This window comes from Mirounga leonina, unplaced genomic scaffold (assembly GCF_011800145.1).
Source record: "Mirounga leonina isolate KUSES-001 unplaced genomic scaffold, KU_Mleo_1.0 Mir_197, whole genome shotgun sequence".
NCBI classification, from domain to species: Eukaryota; Metazoa; Chordata; class Mammalia; order Carnivora; family Phocidae; genus Mirounga; species Mirounga leonina.
In genome coordinates, this window is record NW_023270494.1 from 6,247,686 (window position 1) to 6,265,399 (window position 17,714).

Here is a 17,714-nt window from a genome sequence, read left to right on the forward strand (position 1 = left end):
GCACGAGGTATCTCCACTGCACCCCGTGCCTGTTGCTGGAGCATCACCTATCATGCTCGCTCCGTTTTAACTCACTGTGCTTTGTTCTGTCTTTGCCTTTGGACTCTGAGCTTCAGAAGCTTTAGCCTTTTCCTCTTTGTAACTGCCAAAAGACCCTCACCACAGTTGGTTTTAAAATACAGCCTCTCCAGCCCACACACTCCCATGTGAACTTGCTCAGTATTTATACCTTCTTTGGTTCTCTTATGGCAAATAGAATAAGAAAACTCAGTCCTCTCTTTAAGAATCTACAAATGATTTTGTCCCCCTTTCCCAGTCCTCTCTGCATCTTTGCTCCAGTTTTCCCCACTGCCTGTCCGACCCTTCTGTCAGACTCGGACACCTGCCATCATGTTGATCCACGCCTAGCCAGAGGGCTCCAGGGCTCCACATTTCTTGTGTGGCTTCCTGCCTCCCCCTTCACTCCTGGAGCCTGCTGTTCCCCTGTCTTGCCTGCTACCCTCCGCCAATGGCTCTTGCCCATCCTCACCACCTACCTTAAGCACCTCTCCCGGGAAGCATTCTCTCCCTGCCCAAGCATCTATTGAAAGTGGGTGTGCTGTGGGCATGGCTGGCTCCCCTCAAAGCCAGGAGCTCCTCCAGGGTGGAGACCAGGTCCTACTTAACTTGAACTGCCCAAACCTAGCACAGGCAAGACACTCTCGCTGACTGATTCTGCCATTTTCTGGGGGAGATTTCAGCACCCGAGACGTAGACAGAAACCCTTCCCTTTATGTGCTTTCCATCCTGGCCCAGCCCAGGAGACTTTAGAGATGATCTTTGTCTTTCCTCCCAGGCTCCCCCGCCTAAACTGAGCAAGCATAAGGCTCATAGGGACACCTCCTTGCTCCTTTTCTCCCAACTCTAACTGCTCCTTTTCGGCCTTCCCCAGAATCTCCCTCGTCTTCCCAGGGCAGTATAACCTAATAATTAAGAGCCCAGATTCTGGGGGCTCTTGGGTGGCTCAGCCTGTTAAGTGTCTGCTTTTGGCTCAGGTCATGATCCCAGAATCCTGGGATTGAGCTCCAGGTTGGGCTGCCTGCTCTGCAGGGAGTCTTCTTCTCCCTCTCCCTTTGCCCCTCCACACCCGACCCCAGCTCGTGTGCTCTCTTTCTGCTTTCTCTCTCTATCAAATAAATAAATAAATAAATAAATAAATAAATAAATAAATAAATAAATAAATAAAATAATCTTAAAAAAGGAGTCCAGATTCTGGCACTTACTACCTCTGTGATCTTGGAAAAGCTTAGACTCTCTGTGCCTCAGTTTCCCATGATGTAAAATGGATATACAACTATGGAATAGTACCTGGTACATAGAAGATGCTCAGTAAAGATTTCTCGAATGAACACACAAAGGACTTAATGCATAATACCTACCTCATAGGGGTTTTGTAAAAATTAAATGATTTAATGCATGTAAATGTACATAGAGCCTGTTAGCTATTTGTGCATTTCCTTCCAGTTCAGCCGGAATCCTGGAGAGGCTGGAAGGGTCAGGATTACTGGTGAATCTCAGGGGCGGTTTTTGCTTGGGCTGCAGGCCTAGAGGGGACACTGGAGGACAAGATTCTGGGTCCTCTCTCTCCAGGGTCCTCGCCCTATCTTCCCTATCCTCCCCACCCCAATCCAACCCTCCAACGGTCGCTAGAAGAAGCCCTGAAAGTGGCGAATTCGGTCCGCCGGGGGGAGGGTTACAGGGTGGGGCACGTAGGGGTCTCGGGGAAGAGGGGCAGGGCACCCAGGACTGACAAGGAAGAATCCGCCGCCGTCTGGCCCTTCCCTCGGCGCGACGCCAGTCCAAGGGAGGGCAGGAACACCAAACTAGTTTGTGGGTCCGGATGAGAGACAGGTGATGAAAGCGGCGCAGCAGTCGGGGCGCAGCGCCTGGCTAGGAGCGCAGGGCCAGCTCTGGCGGAGGCTGCTAAGCCGGGGCTGGGAGCTTGGGCATTTCTCTACGAGCCACTCGAGGGGCTGCGGGGCCTGGGGGCCTGAGCCCACATATGCCTCAGACTGGGCGTCCAGGCAGTCCCAACCCCACACCATTTTACCCAGCCGTCCAGGTTTTTGCTTCTTTCTGGCCTCGGCACCCACCTTTGCCTGTGCGACCGGCTGGGATGGGGCACGCCCTGCTGACTTTTGTGCGCTCCATCCGCGGAAGGGAGGTGCGGCGCGGGGCTAGAGTTGGGGTAGGGGGCAGAGAGGGGCCGGTTCTCCGGTCTCCAGGTGTTGGCCTCCGCCCAGTCGTCCCTCCCTCCCTCCCCTCTCCCTGCAGCCCCTTGTCTTTGAACCCAGTTTTGGGGGAGGAGTAGGTGTGAATGTCAAGGGTGGGCCCGCCGGGAATGTCCCGCCAGCAGTCCAAGGGCGCTCCTTGTGCCCAGCGGGCCGCCGGGAGCCTTCCTTACCTGAGGCCTGGGCGGGCATCGCGGCCGGCTGACCACCGACTGCGAGCGCAGGGCCGATCGTCAGTCCAGGTGAGGCCCCCGCACCCGCACCGATACCCCCGACGCCCTCCCCTCGCGGGACTGCGCAGCCGCTGCTCGGCGGGCTCCTCGGCCCATCGATTTTTCTGTTGACTTTGGGGATCTCATTAATCCTTCGTTAATTACCCCGCCAGGGGCTCCAGCCCGGACCGTGCGGCCAATAGCGAGGCGGTTAGGCGGGCGGGCGGGGCGGGAGGCGGTGCAGGCTTGCGGCCTCAGGGTCAGAGGGCCCGCGACCAACGGCCTCCCTGGTGGCGTGGGGTGCAACGTCCTTAAGCCGCAGCAAAGGGGTTCAGGCCACACTTTCCTTTGGTGGCCAAGCAGGAAACAGACTGGACCCCCTCCCCGCCCAGTTCTGGTGTCTTCTCTTCCCGTACCCCACCCAGCACCCGGGAGGGGTGCGGTCTCGCAGCAACCTCGCCACTCCACTCTCTCTCCCTAAATCGAACGTGAACTTGGGGCGGACAAGAGGCGGGTGGGGAGGGAAGTCGGCGCCTCTGGCCCTCCTCACTCTTCGCACAGCCTCTGAGACCTGCCCCCCTCATTCTGCTGGCAGGGTCCTCCTCTCAAATCCTCAGGGCTCCAGGTGCTGCTCCTCCCACCTCTCCCACCCCAGCCCCTACCCCGACCGCCACTCTAGCCTGTCCCCCCTTCACCTGACTGTGGCTGGCCACGGATTCTTCCTCCTCTTCTAGTCGGCAGGGCCTCCTCTTCAATGTCTGCCTGGCTTTTTCAGGTTCTGTCCCTGCTAAATCCATCTCATGCCTTTCCTGGATTATTAAAAGCCCCAGGGCTTTGCCTCGGGGACCCCCAGGGAGTGGGGGTGGTGGGTAAGAGGAGCCCCCCTGAAGTAAGGTTCGGTGTCCCCCAACACCTCTTAAACTAGAGCAGTGCTGTTTGTGTTATAAACTTGGGTTCCTGAAATATTTTATTTAAAGAAAAAGAAGTTCTGCTGTTCGAAAATTATTATTCTTAGTAGAAAGGCTCTGGCTCTCTTTAGCTCTGTGACCTTGGGCAAGTCACTTTACCTCTCTGGGCCTCAGTTTCCTTCGTAAAATGGTAGTTGGGCTAGGGCAGTCTTTCCTAACCTTTCATGCTTCATGGAACACATAAACAAATGTATTTGTCATTTGAGGGTAAGGAGAAAAGGAAGATGGCAGCCTGCGTACTCTGTCCAGCCCCTCCCAGCCACCTAGGTACTGACTGGTCTGTAACCATCTGTAACTCAGATTTGGCTCACCCACTGAAAAGCTTGAGACCTGAAAATCTCCAGGGTTACTTCCAGCTCTGACCCCCAAGATCCTCTCCTGCAATCGTCTCAGATGGGGCAGCTGAGATAAGAAGTGGGGGACAGGGGGGTGAACTGCAGGTGGTTCCAGCTCCAGGCAGCAGTCCTCTCCAGGCTTCAGGGCTGGGATCAGGGGTGGTGCCAGAGCCGTGGACAGTTCCAGATCTTGCCTGGTCCTAGATACTGTAGGGATAGGTCTCCCCCTCCCTGGTCACTCCATACTCCAGGATCAAGCTGGGGTGGGTGGGTATGTTCTGACTGTGATGTAAAAACTCATCCTGGAAAAATAACTTTGGTGCAAATTCTACCCTGGGCGCCCCCGGGGTGGGGGTGGGGGGTGGAGGATGGTGGGTAATGTGGCACAGGGACTGCCAGCTTGGGGTTCTTTCCTGGGGGTCTCTGATTGGGCACATGAGGTGAGCCGCACCCCTACATGTCTCTGTCGGGGGCTTCAGGACAACACATAGACCTCCAGCAGGCTGGAGACAGCATGCATACGGTAGAAGATGCCGAAGGGTAGGCAGATGTTGACGATGGCTGCCCAGAGCGAGTAGCCATAGAAGTCCACCTCCACAGTGTTGCTGAAGTGAGGGCGGGCTCCGAAGGCAGGCATGATCCACAGCTGTGAGGAGACAGGGGAGTGTCAGGACCGGGCCGGGACTGGCCACTTGCAGGTCATTGCTGTGGGCTTTGCTGGGGGGTGAGAGGATAGGGGCATCCCAGCCCTCTGGGGTGGTGAGTGGGGAACCTCAGAATCTTGGGCAGGGTTTGGCATTCACTAAGGAGCTCAGAAAATGTGCCAAACTGAACTTGCCCAACCCCAGGCTAAGGCTCCCCCTACAATTACCTCTTCTACCCTGTTATTATGGCTCATTTGTCAGATGGGGAGAAGGGGAAGATAGATGATGTGAGAATTTGGTACAAACGGCTAAATCAGCAGCTCTCCAGGAGAGAGGTGTGCAGGGTGGTGGTAGAATCAGACAGGCCCAGGGCAGGGGTGTCAGGATCCAGCCAGAAGTGTACCCCACCACCACCCTCCATAAGCTCTGTTCTCCAGCTCTGCTCCTTTCCCAGGTCTGGGAGGATGTTAATGATGGAATCCTGCTTCATCTCTGGCAGGAGCTCAGACGGTTCAGGTGTGGGGTATGAGGCAAAGAACAGTGGCTTCTAGGCCAGCCCCACCCTCCCCAACCCAAGTTAACTGTGTCCTTGGGCACACACAGCTCCTTTCTGAGCCTGTTTCTGTCCTATGAAATGGAGTTGGAGATGATGCTCCTAGAGTTGACTCAGGAACAGATACCTGGAGCAAAAACATCGTCCCACATGGTGGATCCCAGCCTGCAGGAGGGGCTCTGGGTGGGGGTGGGGGTGGGGGAGGTGAGGGTGGGGCCAGGCTGGGGCCAGGCTCCCAGACTGGCCCAAGATATAAGGAGGTCAGAGATTGATGATCACTTTTTTTTTTTTTTAAACAGATTACCTGCAGGTTGGGCAATATTCACAGTGGGAACACACTAAGAATGCACCCAAGTAAGGGCTGTTGGTGTATTTTATGTAGTGTGCATTGGGCTGGGATCACTCTGGAGACGTGCTCTACATTGGGTTAGACCCACATTAAGGGTGTTTGTTTGTATATTAGGGATATTTTTCTGTTGGAGGTTATAGCTGAAAGGGCCATTTTTATATTGAGTGAAACTTCAGTAGAGCTGTGTTCTTTATTTGGGATGTACTCACATGGGTCCATGATTGCATATTAAAAATTTCTCCCCTGAGGATTTTATCTACCCTGGAGCATTTCTCTATTGGGTTGTAGCCACAGGAGGGGTATTCCTTTACGGGGGCGGGTGGGGGGGCTGTCTTCATGGGGAGTGTGTCTGCCCTGGGGCGAAGTCTGTTGCTAACACACTGAATTTCTCTTCCTAAGCGGTTCTGCTGAATTAGCAGGGAGGGGGTGCTGTTGTGAACGCCCCCCTTCCAGGCCAGCCCACTGCAGCACTCTGCTAAGAGAGTGCTCACACTTATGCTGGTCTCTGCTACTTCCTGATGCTGCTCTGATTATTCTGAGAAGCAGGCTGGTCACAAGTTCCCAGGAGCAGTCACACCTTCCACCTAGGGGCAAGGGCACCCTCCCTCTACATCACTTCACAGCTCCCTCTCACTTCTGCCCAGCCCCCATGTCAGCATTCCCTGGGACACCTCCTGTTCCATCTGCAGCCTAGATGCCAGAAGGCTGGGATTTCATTCTCTCTCTGTGTCCTGAGATGCTGTTTGCCCAGGGGCTGCCTCTGACCCTCTCTGAACCTGCTTCTCTCCTAGAGAGCTGTAGGCTCCTCAAGTGGGCTGGGGGCAAGACAGAGAAGGCCAAGTGAATAAACCTGAAAGAGCATCCTTCCTTGGCCTTCTCTTCCTCTCAGCCCATTCCCATCTCCGCGCCTCCCCACCCCGCCTCCCCCCGCAACCCCCAGGTACTCACAATGACATTGCAGAGCAGGAGAAACAGAGAAATGTCCTTCAGGCACCGGCGTCTCCAGTGGCCCCTGGGGGCCAAGATGATGGCCATTGCTTCCCGAGGGCCCACTGGGTTGGTGCCAACCAGCCTGGGAGTGGGTGGGCAGGCAGGCAAGGTGTGGAGGGCATCCACGTTGGCAAAGGTAAGGCCATGGCAGGACTCTTTGGGGGTGGTATCATGAGGTTCATCCCCGGGTGGTCCCCGGTGGAGGCTCTCAATGATGAATACATTCTGGAAGGTGTGCTGGGCAATCATGAGCAGAGCGTGGGCTAGGTTGAGCGCCCCCAGTAGGTCCCTGGGTGTGCCCACCACCACGGCTACGATAGAGTAGTAGGAGATCACGTACTGGCCCAGGGCAGCACCCATCAGCAGTGCCACATCCAGCGTTCGAGTGGGGTTCTTATGGTGATCCATGGCCCGGCGATCAAAACGGTAGATGACTGAGCCACTCAAGCTGACCAAGGTCATGAGCCCCAGACAGATGATGTTGAAGCTGTAGTAGATGACCAGGGCCTGCTGGGTGCGGCCCCCCTCCCCACTCACTTGGACCTCATAGATGATGAAGACGGCCAGCCCCACCACGAAGAGCATCAGGCCCAGGATTGGGCCACCGAAAAGGGTCTCCCGGAAGAGGCTGACCCGGGATGGCGTGTGGCCATGGCCGTGGCCGTGGGTGGAGGAGGCCAGCAGCCTACCCACATTCTTCCACATGACATACAGCATGGTGGAAGCAAACAGGCTATACTCAATGTTGAAGGGATACAGGTAGAAGTAGCCCTGCTGAAAGATCTGGCAGATGGCTGTGTTGCAGGAACAGTCTCCTCCCACCGAGCTGCCTGCTCGCTCCGCTGTGGGGAGAGAGGCAGAGAGCTGGACCTCCCTCCCGCCTTCCTGGAGAAGAACCTCACCTCTCGACTGTGACTTTTGCTAGGGTGGAATCACTGTCTGCCATATTCACCGCCGTGACCTGAAATGCCTACACAGGGCCCGGTGCGCATTCATTCCACAAGTATTTACTGAGCACCTGCTATGCGCCAGAGGCTGGGACACGTCAGAAAACAGCCAGTGCTCGGTAAACAAAAATCAGAACAGCAGATTCTGCCCGCTTCATCCCATTCCATTCCTGCAGGCAGACATTTCCAATCCTTCCCAACCAGTAACCACCCTTGGCTTCCCAAGATAGGCAAGGTTCCTGATAGATGGTGCCCCTCTTGGGAACCTTGAGTTCACGCTTCCTTGCAGCTCTCCCCGGCATCTGATTCAGCCCAGAATGTAAGCTGCTTTGGCTAGGTGTCTCCCGTGACCCCCCCATCATTTTGGTTTGTAACACACCTATAGGAATCTTGTCCTGTGTCCAGAGTGCGCTTTATAGAATGCCTTGGATCTTGGCAAACATCTCTTTGGATCCCCAGAACTATTCCCACTGGTTTTGCAGATGCAGAAACTGAGGCTCACTGAGGTAGTGGCTTGTAATGGCAGATCTATTAACCTGGCTCGCAACCCCAGGGCAGGTACCTTCCTAGTACGCCTCTCGGCACCCCAGGGCCCCAGCATGTTAAGTTGGCCACCTCTCCAGGTTGTTTTTTTGGTTTTGTTTTGTTTTAGAGAGAGAGAGCATGCATGTGCACAGGGGGAGGGGCAGAGGGAGAGGAAGAGAGAATCTTAAGCAGGCTCCACACCCACCCAGCTCAGAGCCCAATGCGGGGCTCAATCTCATGACCCTGAGATCATGACCTGAGCCAAAATCAAGAGTCCGACACTTAACCGACTGAGCCATCCAGGCACCCCCTCCGGGTTGGTTTTAACCATCCTCAGGAACCCTTTGTATGTGCAACATGGCCCTTTATCAGTCCCGATGGGCTGGGGTCTCCTGCTCCATGCTTTCTGTTCCTGGACCCTTCCATACTGGGAGTGAGTGTGTCTTCAGGCAAAATCCAAATGGACTTAGTCATCTGGTCTGGTCCTGGTTAGTTGGGGGGGCCCCTACAGAAGTCCAGAGAACTAGGACCAGGGGGCCTGTTGATCCTATTCTTCTTCAGTATAGGATATTGGTTCAGAGCAAAGATGGATCTCAACACTAGTTCTCCCAATTTCAAGTTCTATTTAACTTTTTATGCCTTAGTTTCTGTATCTGTAAAATGGGAATATTAATAGCACTCATCTTGGGGCTCATTTGATTAAGCCTCTGACTCTTGATTTCGGCTCAGGTCATGATCTCAGGGTTGTGAGATCAAGCCCTGCGCCAGGCTCTGGGCTCAGTGAGGAGTTTGCTTAAGATTCTCTTCCTCCCTCTGCCCCTCCCCCCCCCGCTCTCTCTCTCTTTCTCTAAAAAAATAAAAAAATAAATAAATAAAAAATAGTACCCATCTCATTGGGAAGTTGTGAGGGTTAAGTAAGGTAGAGTGTTTAGGACACTTAGCACAGCACCTGACACATGGAGCTCAGTAAAGTGTCACTATTGTCACTGATGATTATTTCTACCTTCTCCTTGACAGACTCTGACCCATGCTTCCACCATTGAGCTATTCTGCCTCCCTTTTCTGCCCTTCACTTTGATCACCCTCACCCTTTCATTCTGGAGCCCAAATCCCTTCTTTGGTGGGATGGAGACCTGAATAGTGAGGCCAAGGCTGCAAACCCCAGAAAGAGAAGATGCCCCCTGACACCCTCCCTCTGGCGTCACCTACACCTATACTTCTTCAGAGGCAGAGCCTGGGGCAGGAGGAGGCTCTCCTCTCTCATGAGGGGAAGGGAGACAACCACCCCACCCAGGCTAAGGCCTGGAAGTCCCTGGACCAGGTTTAATCTGGAGTGGACACTCACGGTCAGGAGTGAGGCGAAGGTGGCTAGCGTTGCTGTGGGAACTATCATAGGAGTGGGTCTGGTGCACGGACTCATCCACTACGGCTGCCATCCAGATGGCCAGGTTGGTGGTGAGGGTGAACATGAGACCACACCTGTTTGGGGAGGGGGAGCAAAGAGGCCAGTGAGAGGCTGGCCCATCGTGGGTCCCTGGGGAGATGGAGAGCTGGGGAGCTATGCTGGGAGATGATGTTGGGAAGCAAGAAAACAGGCCCCTGTGTGAATAGAGGCTGAGTTTGGAAGGAACACTTAGTCTGGCCAGGATGCCACCCAAGAGAGGGCCAGGGGGTGTCCAGGGGCTCAGACCACTGCTGCTCCCTCTCCTAGAGGAAAGCACATACAGCGCACTATATAACCCATGCCCCAAAACACACAGATATGAGTTGTAGGCACACACATACACACAACACAGCACAGAGTGGTGGGATCAGGCTGACAGAGCAAAGGGGCCTTGGTTGAAACCCCATGCAGGGTGCAGAAGGAGGCCCCAGGTTGGAAAGCTCATCCCCAGGGGGGCATGGATGTTGAGCTGTGGAGCCGGCACTCACCGGGTCAGATCCAGATGGACGTGAATGCAGTCTTTAGAGGACACCCAGAGAAAGTAAGTCTGTGTTGAGAGAGAGTGGGGGTCATTCACTGTGCAGACAGGCTAAACTCTGGAGTGCCTATGTCCAAACCCAGCAGTATGTTCCCTCCACCTCAAGAGCCCCCATACTAACCTACCAAGTTTATTTTAGCTTTACAAAATGAGTCAGGAGCTTTCTCTCTGTCTCTGGAACAATTTGTATAAAATAGTTCTCTGTTCTTTCTGAGTTTGCAAAATGTTACCTGTAAGCTCTTGGTGTTTTGTTTTGTCTTCAGGTAGAGTTTTGACTGTCTAGTTACTTATTCCTGGGAGCAAGGCCAGCCTAAGCCTGGGTCTTGTCCAAAGTAGAGAGAATCTCTGGTGCCTTCTCGCCTTCCTTTGGCAACATCCCCTGCCCCAACCCCATCCTTTGTTGTCCTACAATCCTCCCCTGGTTGCTAACAAATCCTTGTCATGGTATTTGTTGATGTGTGGGTATCTGTATTTTCATTTTACCTGAGAATTCTTCAAATCCGTAAACTGAAAAAGGGTAAAACTATTATAAGTACCGCAGTCATAAATGTGTTGAATTGTGGAAATCTGCACAGCAGGGGTAATGTTTCAGGAGAGGGAACCCTACATGTAGTCATTCTGGTCATGGTGCAGGGATGAGATCTGTTGTGGTCCCATGTAAGACCAGTCCTGCCTCAGCTCAATCAGATCTTTCAGCGTGTTATGTATGCAACAAATAGAAATATATATACGTGAACTTGTTTGAAAAATCCCAGGTACAGGATACCTATTTCCTGAACAAATACAGAACATATGGGCTGTAGCTGAGGCCAAACCGGCCATGCCCACAGCAGGACCCTGGGCTGAGATTGGTGCCCTCTACAGGCACCTAGGGAGGGCGAGCCAGGTTCTAGGAGACATGGCAGCTGTCACAACTCAGACATCTTAGATGTTAATACTGGCACTGCTTGCACTGAAATGAAATCACAGGGCCCCTAAGTAGGAGCTCACATTTGGATATTACTTCATCACCAAGTGCTTCCAGATTTATGGACTCATGTGATCCACACTACAGTCCTATCCCCACCTTACTTGATTGCTCAGGGTAGAAGAGTAGAGATCTTCTGACCTCATGCCAGGTGTTGGCTCCTTTCCACCACACTCAAGAACACTCCTCCCACCCACCTGGACGACGACAAACACAGCCTGGGTGAGAGGGTGCAGGATCTTGATGGCCGACTGGCACTCAAAGAAACTGGAGTAGTAGCCAGTCTTGAAGACATCCATGACAAGAGTGCAGATCCCAAACAGCACCAGTCCACCTGGGAATGAGGGGTGGGGGATGGGTCAGAGAGGATGGTTTATAGATCTGAGGATGCATGGCTAGATGGGTGGTTGGTTGGATGTTTGTGTGGATGGATGGAGAGATGAATACTGTAGGTGGGAGGATCAATGGACAGATGAATGGGGTGGGTGAGAGGATGGATAAATGGCTGGCTGGTTGGATGTAAGGATGGATGGATGGATGGATGGATGGATGGATGGATGGATGGATGGACAGGTGGATAGTTGGATGATGGATGGATGGATAGGTGGGTGGGTGAATGGATGGATTGAAAGATGAATGGGTGGATGGAGGATGAGTATAGGATTGAGTGGGTGGATGGATGGATGGATATTTTATTGAGCTCCTATCTCTTTGGGGCTGCATGGATTGGGGGAAGAACGGCCCTAGGTGGGCTCTTTCAGTTGCAGCTGTCATCTGTTCTCTGCTCTCCATCAAAGGGCTCTCCCATGACCACCCCTTTTCAATCTTTAGGAAGAGCAAAGAAGTTCCCCTCCATCCCTCACTTCATTTTTCTTCCAAGACTGTTTCCCTTCCTCTTCTCTTTCAACCGCAGCCCATTTCATCTTCAGCCACATCTGCCCCCCCCCCCCCCCCCCCCCCCGCCCACCTCCCCTGGCACCTCGGAGCCAGACGGGGCCGGCGTGCGCGTCCCGGTAGGGGACGGCGTCGGGGCAGCGCACGGTCCGGAGGAGGTAGAAGAGGATCCAGAGGGAGGCGAGCAGCATCATGGTGGTGAGCAGCGCGAACACGTCGGTGTCATACACCGCTACCTTGTTGAAGGCGCCGCCACTGATGAGCGTGCAGGCGAGAAGCAGCACGTTCACGGCCAGCAGCACGGACAGCAGCCGGCCGCCCTTCTTCCACACCTCGCGGGAGCCTGCCTGCCGCGCAGCCGGCGGGCTCTCCTTGGGGCCCGGGGCCGACTCCTCGGACATGGCAGGGGCGACTGGGGGAGGTTGGACGGGTCACTGTGGAGGAGAAGCGGACAGGACCCCAGGTCAACCCCGAGGGCTCTCCTTCTCCCATCTTCTCCCTGGATTTAGGAACTGAGAAGTTCCTCACCCGGAGGGTGGGGGCTGCGGGTGGTGGAGGAAGCGCTGGGGAAAGGGAAGAGAAAAGCCGACCCCTCGGGTCCCTAGCTCGACGACTGAAGGAAGAAGAAGCGGCGGCAGCCCCGTCGGACCCCGTCCAACGTCCCCACTCCCCAGTCCGTCGACCATCTGGTCGGGGCACCCACCTGGCTGGGCCGGGACCCCGCGCTGAGCTGGGGGTCAGGGGGCGACGAGCGTCTCCTCTCTCCCACACCGGGCTGGACGGGCACTTTATACCGGGGAGGGCAGGGTGATTTACAGCCGCGGGAGCTCAGCTCCATAAATCTCTCAGTCCCACTCACATGATCCATCTTTTCTCCGAGCTGAATTTAGGGAACAGAGAGCGGGAGCCAGATAAGGTTAAGATTTATATTTACCCGTTAAGAGGCGCCCCCTCCCCTGCCGTCCCGTCACCCTGGCGCGGCCAGGCTTGGGCGCAGCCCTGCACTGCGGCACCCAGAGGGCACCCCGCCCCCGGCGCCCGCCGCGCCCTCGCGTCCCGCGGTCCCCGCCGTCCAGAGCCCCGAGTGCTGATGCTCAATAGACTCCCCAAAGGCCCGCAGGCACCCCGACGCCCTTCCAGCCCCGGCGCACCCTATACCTTCCTGCTCCTCAGTTGCTGCCCCAAGATCGGGACCCCAGTGCCCCTTTCCCCGACACCCTCACAGTGATCGAAGTTCCTTCTTCCTCTCTCCCTCCCCGCAGTCTTCTGCTCCGCTGGAAGCTGCGAAGTCGGGCTTGGGTAGGAAGTTCGCCAGCGGCGCGCGGAGCCCGCGTCCAGGCTTCTAGCGCCCCCTGCTGGAGCGCGGCTCGCCGACCCCGCGCGGGCGAGGGGCAGCCAGGACTGCCCGGCGCTCCTCGCTGTCTGGGCGTCAGTCCTCCTGCAGGTCCTAGGCCCACGGTCCTAGGGATCCAGACTGCCCGCAGACACCCCTCCCCAGCCCGTGGCCCTTCCTTCGACGGGTGGGGACATCGGGAGCCGCAGAGCCGGGGATCCAGTGAGGACAGACCCCGTACTGTCCCCAGACTGGGCCTCATGGGGCGGGGCGCTGGGGTCACCACTTTTGCAGCGAGGGCAGGGCCTCGCGTGGGTCATCCCTGCGCGCTCGGGAGCAGGGTGTTTAGGACCCAGGGGCAACCCGGGGGCGGCTCTCTGGGCAGCGGGAGATCCTCCCCCCCCCTCTCCCCCCGCCCTTCCCGGGGTGAGCGGCTCAGATGTCCGAGTAGCTGCGGCTGCGGCGCGCTCCGCAACCTCCGTCAGCGGCAGCGGGGGCTGGCGGCCCCGGGCCCTGCTGGGCCCCCTCCCCCAACCCCATGCCTCAGCCCTAACTCCGCCGCCCTCCCCCGCGGGGGGCATTTCCCCGCGCCCCCTGCCCACCCGGTTCAAGTCAGGCGCCATGAACGACCAGTACCACCGGGCGGCCCGGGACGGCTACCTGGAGCTCCTCAAAGAGGCCACCAGGAAGGAGCTGAACGCCCCGGATGAGGATGGCATGACTCCCACCCTCTGGGCTGCCTACCATGGTAACCTGGAGTCGCTGCGTCTCATCGTGAGCCGAGGGTGAGTACCCACCTTGTCCCTGCCTAAGCCCCCCAGTGGAGGCGAAAGAGAGTGTTCAGGCCCCTCTGGCCCCTGAGACACACTCCCCAAGACTCCAAGGTATCTTCCCCCTCTCTCCTCTGAGCTGCCCTCTTCTCTATCGGACTGACCCTAAGGTGGGACCCTGGAGCCTGGCAGTTGTGGGAGGGGGACACAACTCGAGGCATAGGACATTTGTGACCTGGATGTGGGGCTAGGAGGGGAGGGACTGGGTTTGGGGGCCCATGATTATGGAAGGGGCTGCAGAGTGAGGGGAAGGTGGGAGAGGTCTCCTGGGTGGGGGGTGGCACCTGGAAGCAAGAGTGGGGAGGGAAGAGAAGGGGCACAGGCCTCTCGAGGAGAGGCTCCTTAGTGCCCACTCCCCAGCCTGCGGTCTGAAGGATGCTGCACCTCCCCGCAGGCTGGGGCCCTCCCAGCTCTCTCCCAGCTCATTCTTGGGATTTATGGGCACTGTCCCCGACACCAAATGTCAGTGGGTGTAGCCGCCTCATTAACTCCCTTTGTGCCCCTCCCCCAAAGCAGGCTCACTCTGCCTCCTTTAGGAGTTGTCTGGGGGGAGGAGTGTGGCTAGAGTCCAGGTGTCAGGGCCAGGGAAGGGATTTGAAGGTAGCAATGAAGGAATTCAGGGACCAGGGCCGCTGATGTGGGCTCCCGGGGCTGAATGACACTGTGGACAACTTCGCCAGCCTCCACAGTTTTATACAGAGAGGTCACCTGGTTGAACTGGACACCTGGGCAGCTGGACAGGGAAAAGGAGTGGAAGACATGCCCGAGGACGGTTCATAGGAACATCGTAGGCCCTGGGAAATCATGGTGGAGGGAAAGGGGCCCAACTGGCCCTGGTGCCAGATGCTGGCCTGTGGCCTGAACATGTGGTGGGTGGCAAACCCCCTTACCCTCCCTCTGAGGCTGCTCCTCAGGCCAGCAGCAGGTGGGAGCAGCCCTTAAAACCAGGCTGCTGAGCCACGTTCTGAGAAGCCCAGGCTGGCCCCTTTCCACACCGAGAGCACGCAGTGATCCTGCCATCCTGCCCCCCATCAGAGAGGTCCATGGGAAGAAGGGCGAAGAGTGCCTTCCTGGTGCACCAAATCCCCCAACTCATACAGAGAGCAAGCGTTGGTGCTGGATGGGGTGTGGGCCAGATGCCAAACTGCTCCTTGCCACATTGTCCTGCAAAACTTGGCGACCAGTAGGGGAAGTGAGGAGGGGGTTGTGGGGGCAGCTGTTGAGACAAGGGGGTGATTCTTCCTCCAGCCCTGTGGGGTGGCCTCGTGGCCTCATTAGTGTGAGGCAGAGGTGCTGGGCCAGGCCCCTGTGGGAGGGGAGAGCTTGGAGGAGCCAGCCGAAGCATGCCCAAGGGGGCACAATCTGGTGTGGAGGGTGTTGGAGGGTGCTGGGTGGGTCCCCGGGGCAGGCACACGCCAGGCTGCCTGACAAAGCTCCCAAAGATGGGGCAGCCCCGGGTAAGGGAGGGCCGCTGGGCCCAGGTTGCCGGCTTGCCTCCTCCTCCCCTTTGGTCCTGGCTGCCCCCGCGCTCCCCTCCCAGCGCAGGCCAAGACCCGACACCTGCTCTCACACGCAGCCTTGCCAGGCCTGGCCCTGCTCCCTGCAGACGTGGCCTCGCCGGCCGACACGCAGGCACACACCCTCACACACACTCACCCAGGGCTCAGGCTCCGCACCCACCACTCTCTTGTGTCCTCTTTTAGGGTGACCCCTGCACCCACAGCCACACGCACCACCACGCCTGCCTAGAGACCCAGACTCGGCCCTGGCCCACCACCTCTCTGGGCCAGCTCCCCGCTGGGCTCCATCAATAATTCACTCCTTTCTCTCTGGGCATCAAATATTTATCCCCTGAGATTCCCAGCCATCAGTTCTCTTGGGGAAGGCCCCGCCCTGGCCCCGCCTTTTCTGTCGCCCCACCCCCTGCAGGTCTGGGGCCATTTCTGCCTCCGCCCCCTCCCCCCTCCCCAGGTCCGTCTGGCATCGTCTGGAGTCGGAGGAGACGTCTCAGGCCCTCGGGTCGCGCTGGTGTGCCCGTGGGGCATCACCTGCAGCCAGTGCCAGTGCCGTCTGCCCGCCCGAAACTGTGTTGGCTCATCACCCCTCCTTGCGTGTCCTCCCTGCAGGGGTGACCCAGACAAGTGCGACATCTGGGGCAACACGCCCCTGCACCTGGCAGCTTCCAATGGCCACCTGCACTGCCTCTCCTTCCTGGTGTCCTTCGGGGCCAACATCTGGTGCCTGGACAACGACTACCACACGCCGCTGGACATGGCCGCCATGAAGGGCCACATGGAGTGCGTGCGCTACCTGGACTCCATCGCGGCCAAGCAGAGCAGCCTCAACCCCAAGCTGGTGGGCAAGCTGAAGGACAAGGCCTTCCGCGAGGCGGAGCGGCGCATCCGCGAGTGCGCCAAGCTGCAGCGCAAGCACCACGAGCGCATGGAGCGGCGCTACCGCCGCGAGCTGGCCGAGCGCTCGGACGCGCTCAGCTTCTCCAGCCTCACGTCCAGCACCCTGAGCCGCCGGCTGCAGCACCTGGCGCTGGGCAGCCACCTGCCCTACTCGCAGGCCACGCTGCACGGCACGGCCAAGGGCAAGGCCAAGATCCAGCGGAAGCTGGAGCGGCGCAAGCAGGGCGGCGAGGGCACCTTCAAGATCTCCGAGGACGGCCGCAAGAGCGTGCGCTCGCTCTCGGGCCTGCAGCTGGGCAGCGACGTGATGTTCGTGCGCCAGGGCACCTACGCCAACCCCAAGGAGTGGGGCCGCTCCCCGCTCCGGGACATGTTCCTCTCGGACGAGGACAGCGTCTCCCGTGCCACGCTGGCGGCCGAGCCGGCCCACTCGGAAGTCAGCACCGACTCAGGCCACGACTCCCTGTTTACCCGCCCCGGCCTGGGCACCATGGTGTTCCGCAGGAACTACTTGAGCAGCGGGCTGCTCGGCCTGGGCCGCGAGGACGGGGCGCTGGACGGCGGCGGCGCCCCGCGAGGCCGGCGGCAGAGCTCCCCCAGCCTGGACGACGACAGCCTGGGCAGTGCCAGCAGCCTGCAGGACCGCAGCTGCGGGAAGGAGCTGCCCTGGGACGAGCTGGACTTGGGCCTGGATGAGGACCTGGAGCCCGAGACGAGCCCGCTGGAGGCCTTCCTGGCTTCCCTGCACATGGAGGACTTCGCCTCCCTCCTGCGGCAGGAGAAGATTGACCTGGAGGCCCTGATGCTGTGCTCCGACCTTGACCTCCGCAGCATCAGCGTCCCCCTGGGGCCCCGCAAGAAGCTTCTGGGGGCCGTGAGGAGGAGGAGGCGGGCGCTAGAGCGCCCGCCCGCCCTGGAAGACACTGAGTTGTGAGTGCCCCGAGCCTTGGGGGGATGAGGAGATAGGGGGCCTGGAAAGCCTTGGGGAGCCATGGAGGGGAGGATCTGCCTTTTAAGGAGTGTGTGTGTGTGTGTGTGTGTAGGGGGGTAATACCGTATTTCGTAAAATCTAAGCCCCCATCAATAACAAGGGGCCCCACTTAATTTGTTTACCCCCAATTCTGAAAAAGAAGCTGCCAATTTAACGAGGACAGGAGGCCTTCTTATCATAGCTAATGTAAAATAAAATGCACCTCAATTTTGGAGATATCAAAATGCCCCCAAATGGGTGTCTCAGTGTGGAGAGTGCCATACAATAGAGTAGTCACAGACAGGACGCCTTGAGCCCTCCCATCTCCTGGGTGCTAGAGATGCCCCTGCTCGTGCCCTCTTACTGAGTCCTCCCCAGCTTCCATATGCAGGGGCTGTACCATCCCCATTTTCCAGGAGAGCAAGTGGAGGCTCAGCGGGTTCCAGCCGCTCACCCCAAGGTCCTGATGCTGCTTAGTGCAGAGCCTGGGCTTGATCCCTGGTCTGTGTGGCTCTAGGGCCTGCTGACTCC

The 17,714-nt window shown here is 57.6% G+C and overlaps 2 protein-coding genes across 2 annotated transcripts; one reads left to right on the forward strand and one right to left on the reverse strand.

Moving 5' to 3' along the window:
• Positions 1-4,260: 4,260 nt before the first annotated feature.
• OTOP2 (otopetrin 2) lies at positions 4,261-12,037 on the reverse strand. The gene is made up of 6 exons (XM_035026397.1): positions 11,722-12,037; positions 10,940-11,076; positions 9,726-9,784; positions 9,133-9,272; positions 6,280-7,154; positions 4,261-4,431 (listed from the first exon to the last, which is right to left on the reverse strand). Exons 1-6 carry the CDS (start codon positions 12,035-12,037, stop codon positions 4,261-4,263), a joined length of 1,698 nt encoding a protein of 565 aa, XP_034882288.1.
• A 1,553-nt stretch (positions 12,038-13,590) lies between these two features.
• USH1G (USH1 protein network component sans) lies at positions 13,591-17,147 on the forward strand. Its single transcript, XM_035026398.1, has 2 exons — positions 13,591-13,754; positions 15,926-17,147. The coding sequence occupies exons 1-2, from the start codon at positions 13,591-13,593 to the stop codon at positions 17,145-17,147; spliced, it is 1,386 nt and encodes a 461-aa protein (XP_034882289.1).
• The last annotated feature ends 567 nt before the right edge of the window (positions 17,148-17,714 follow it).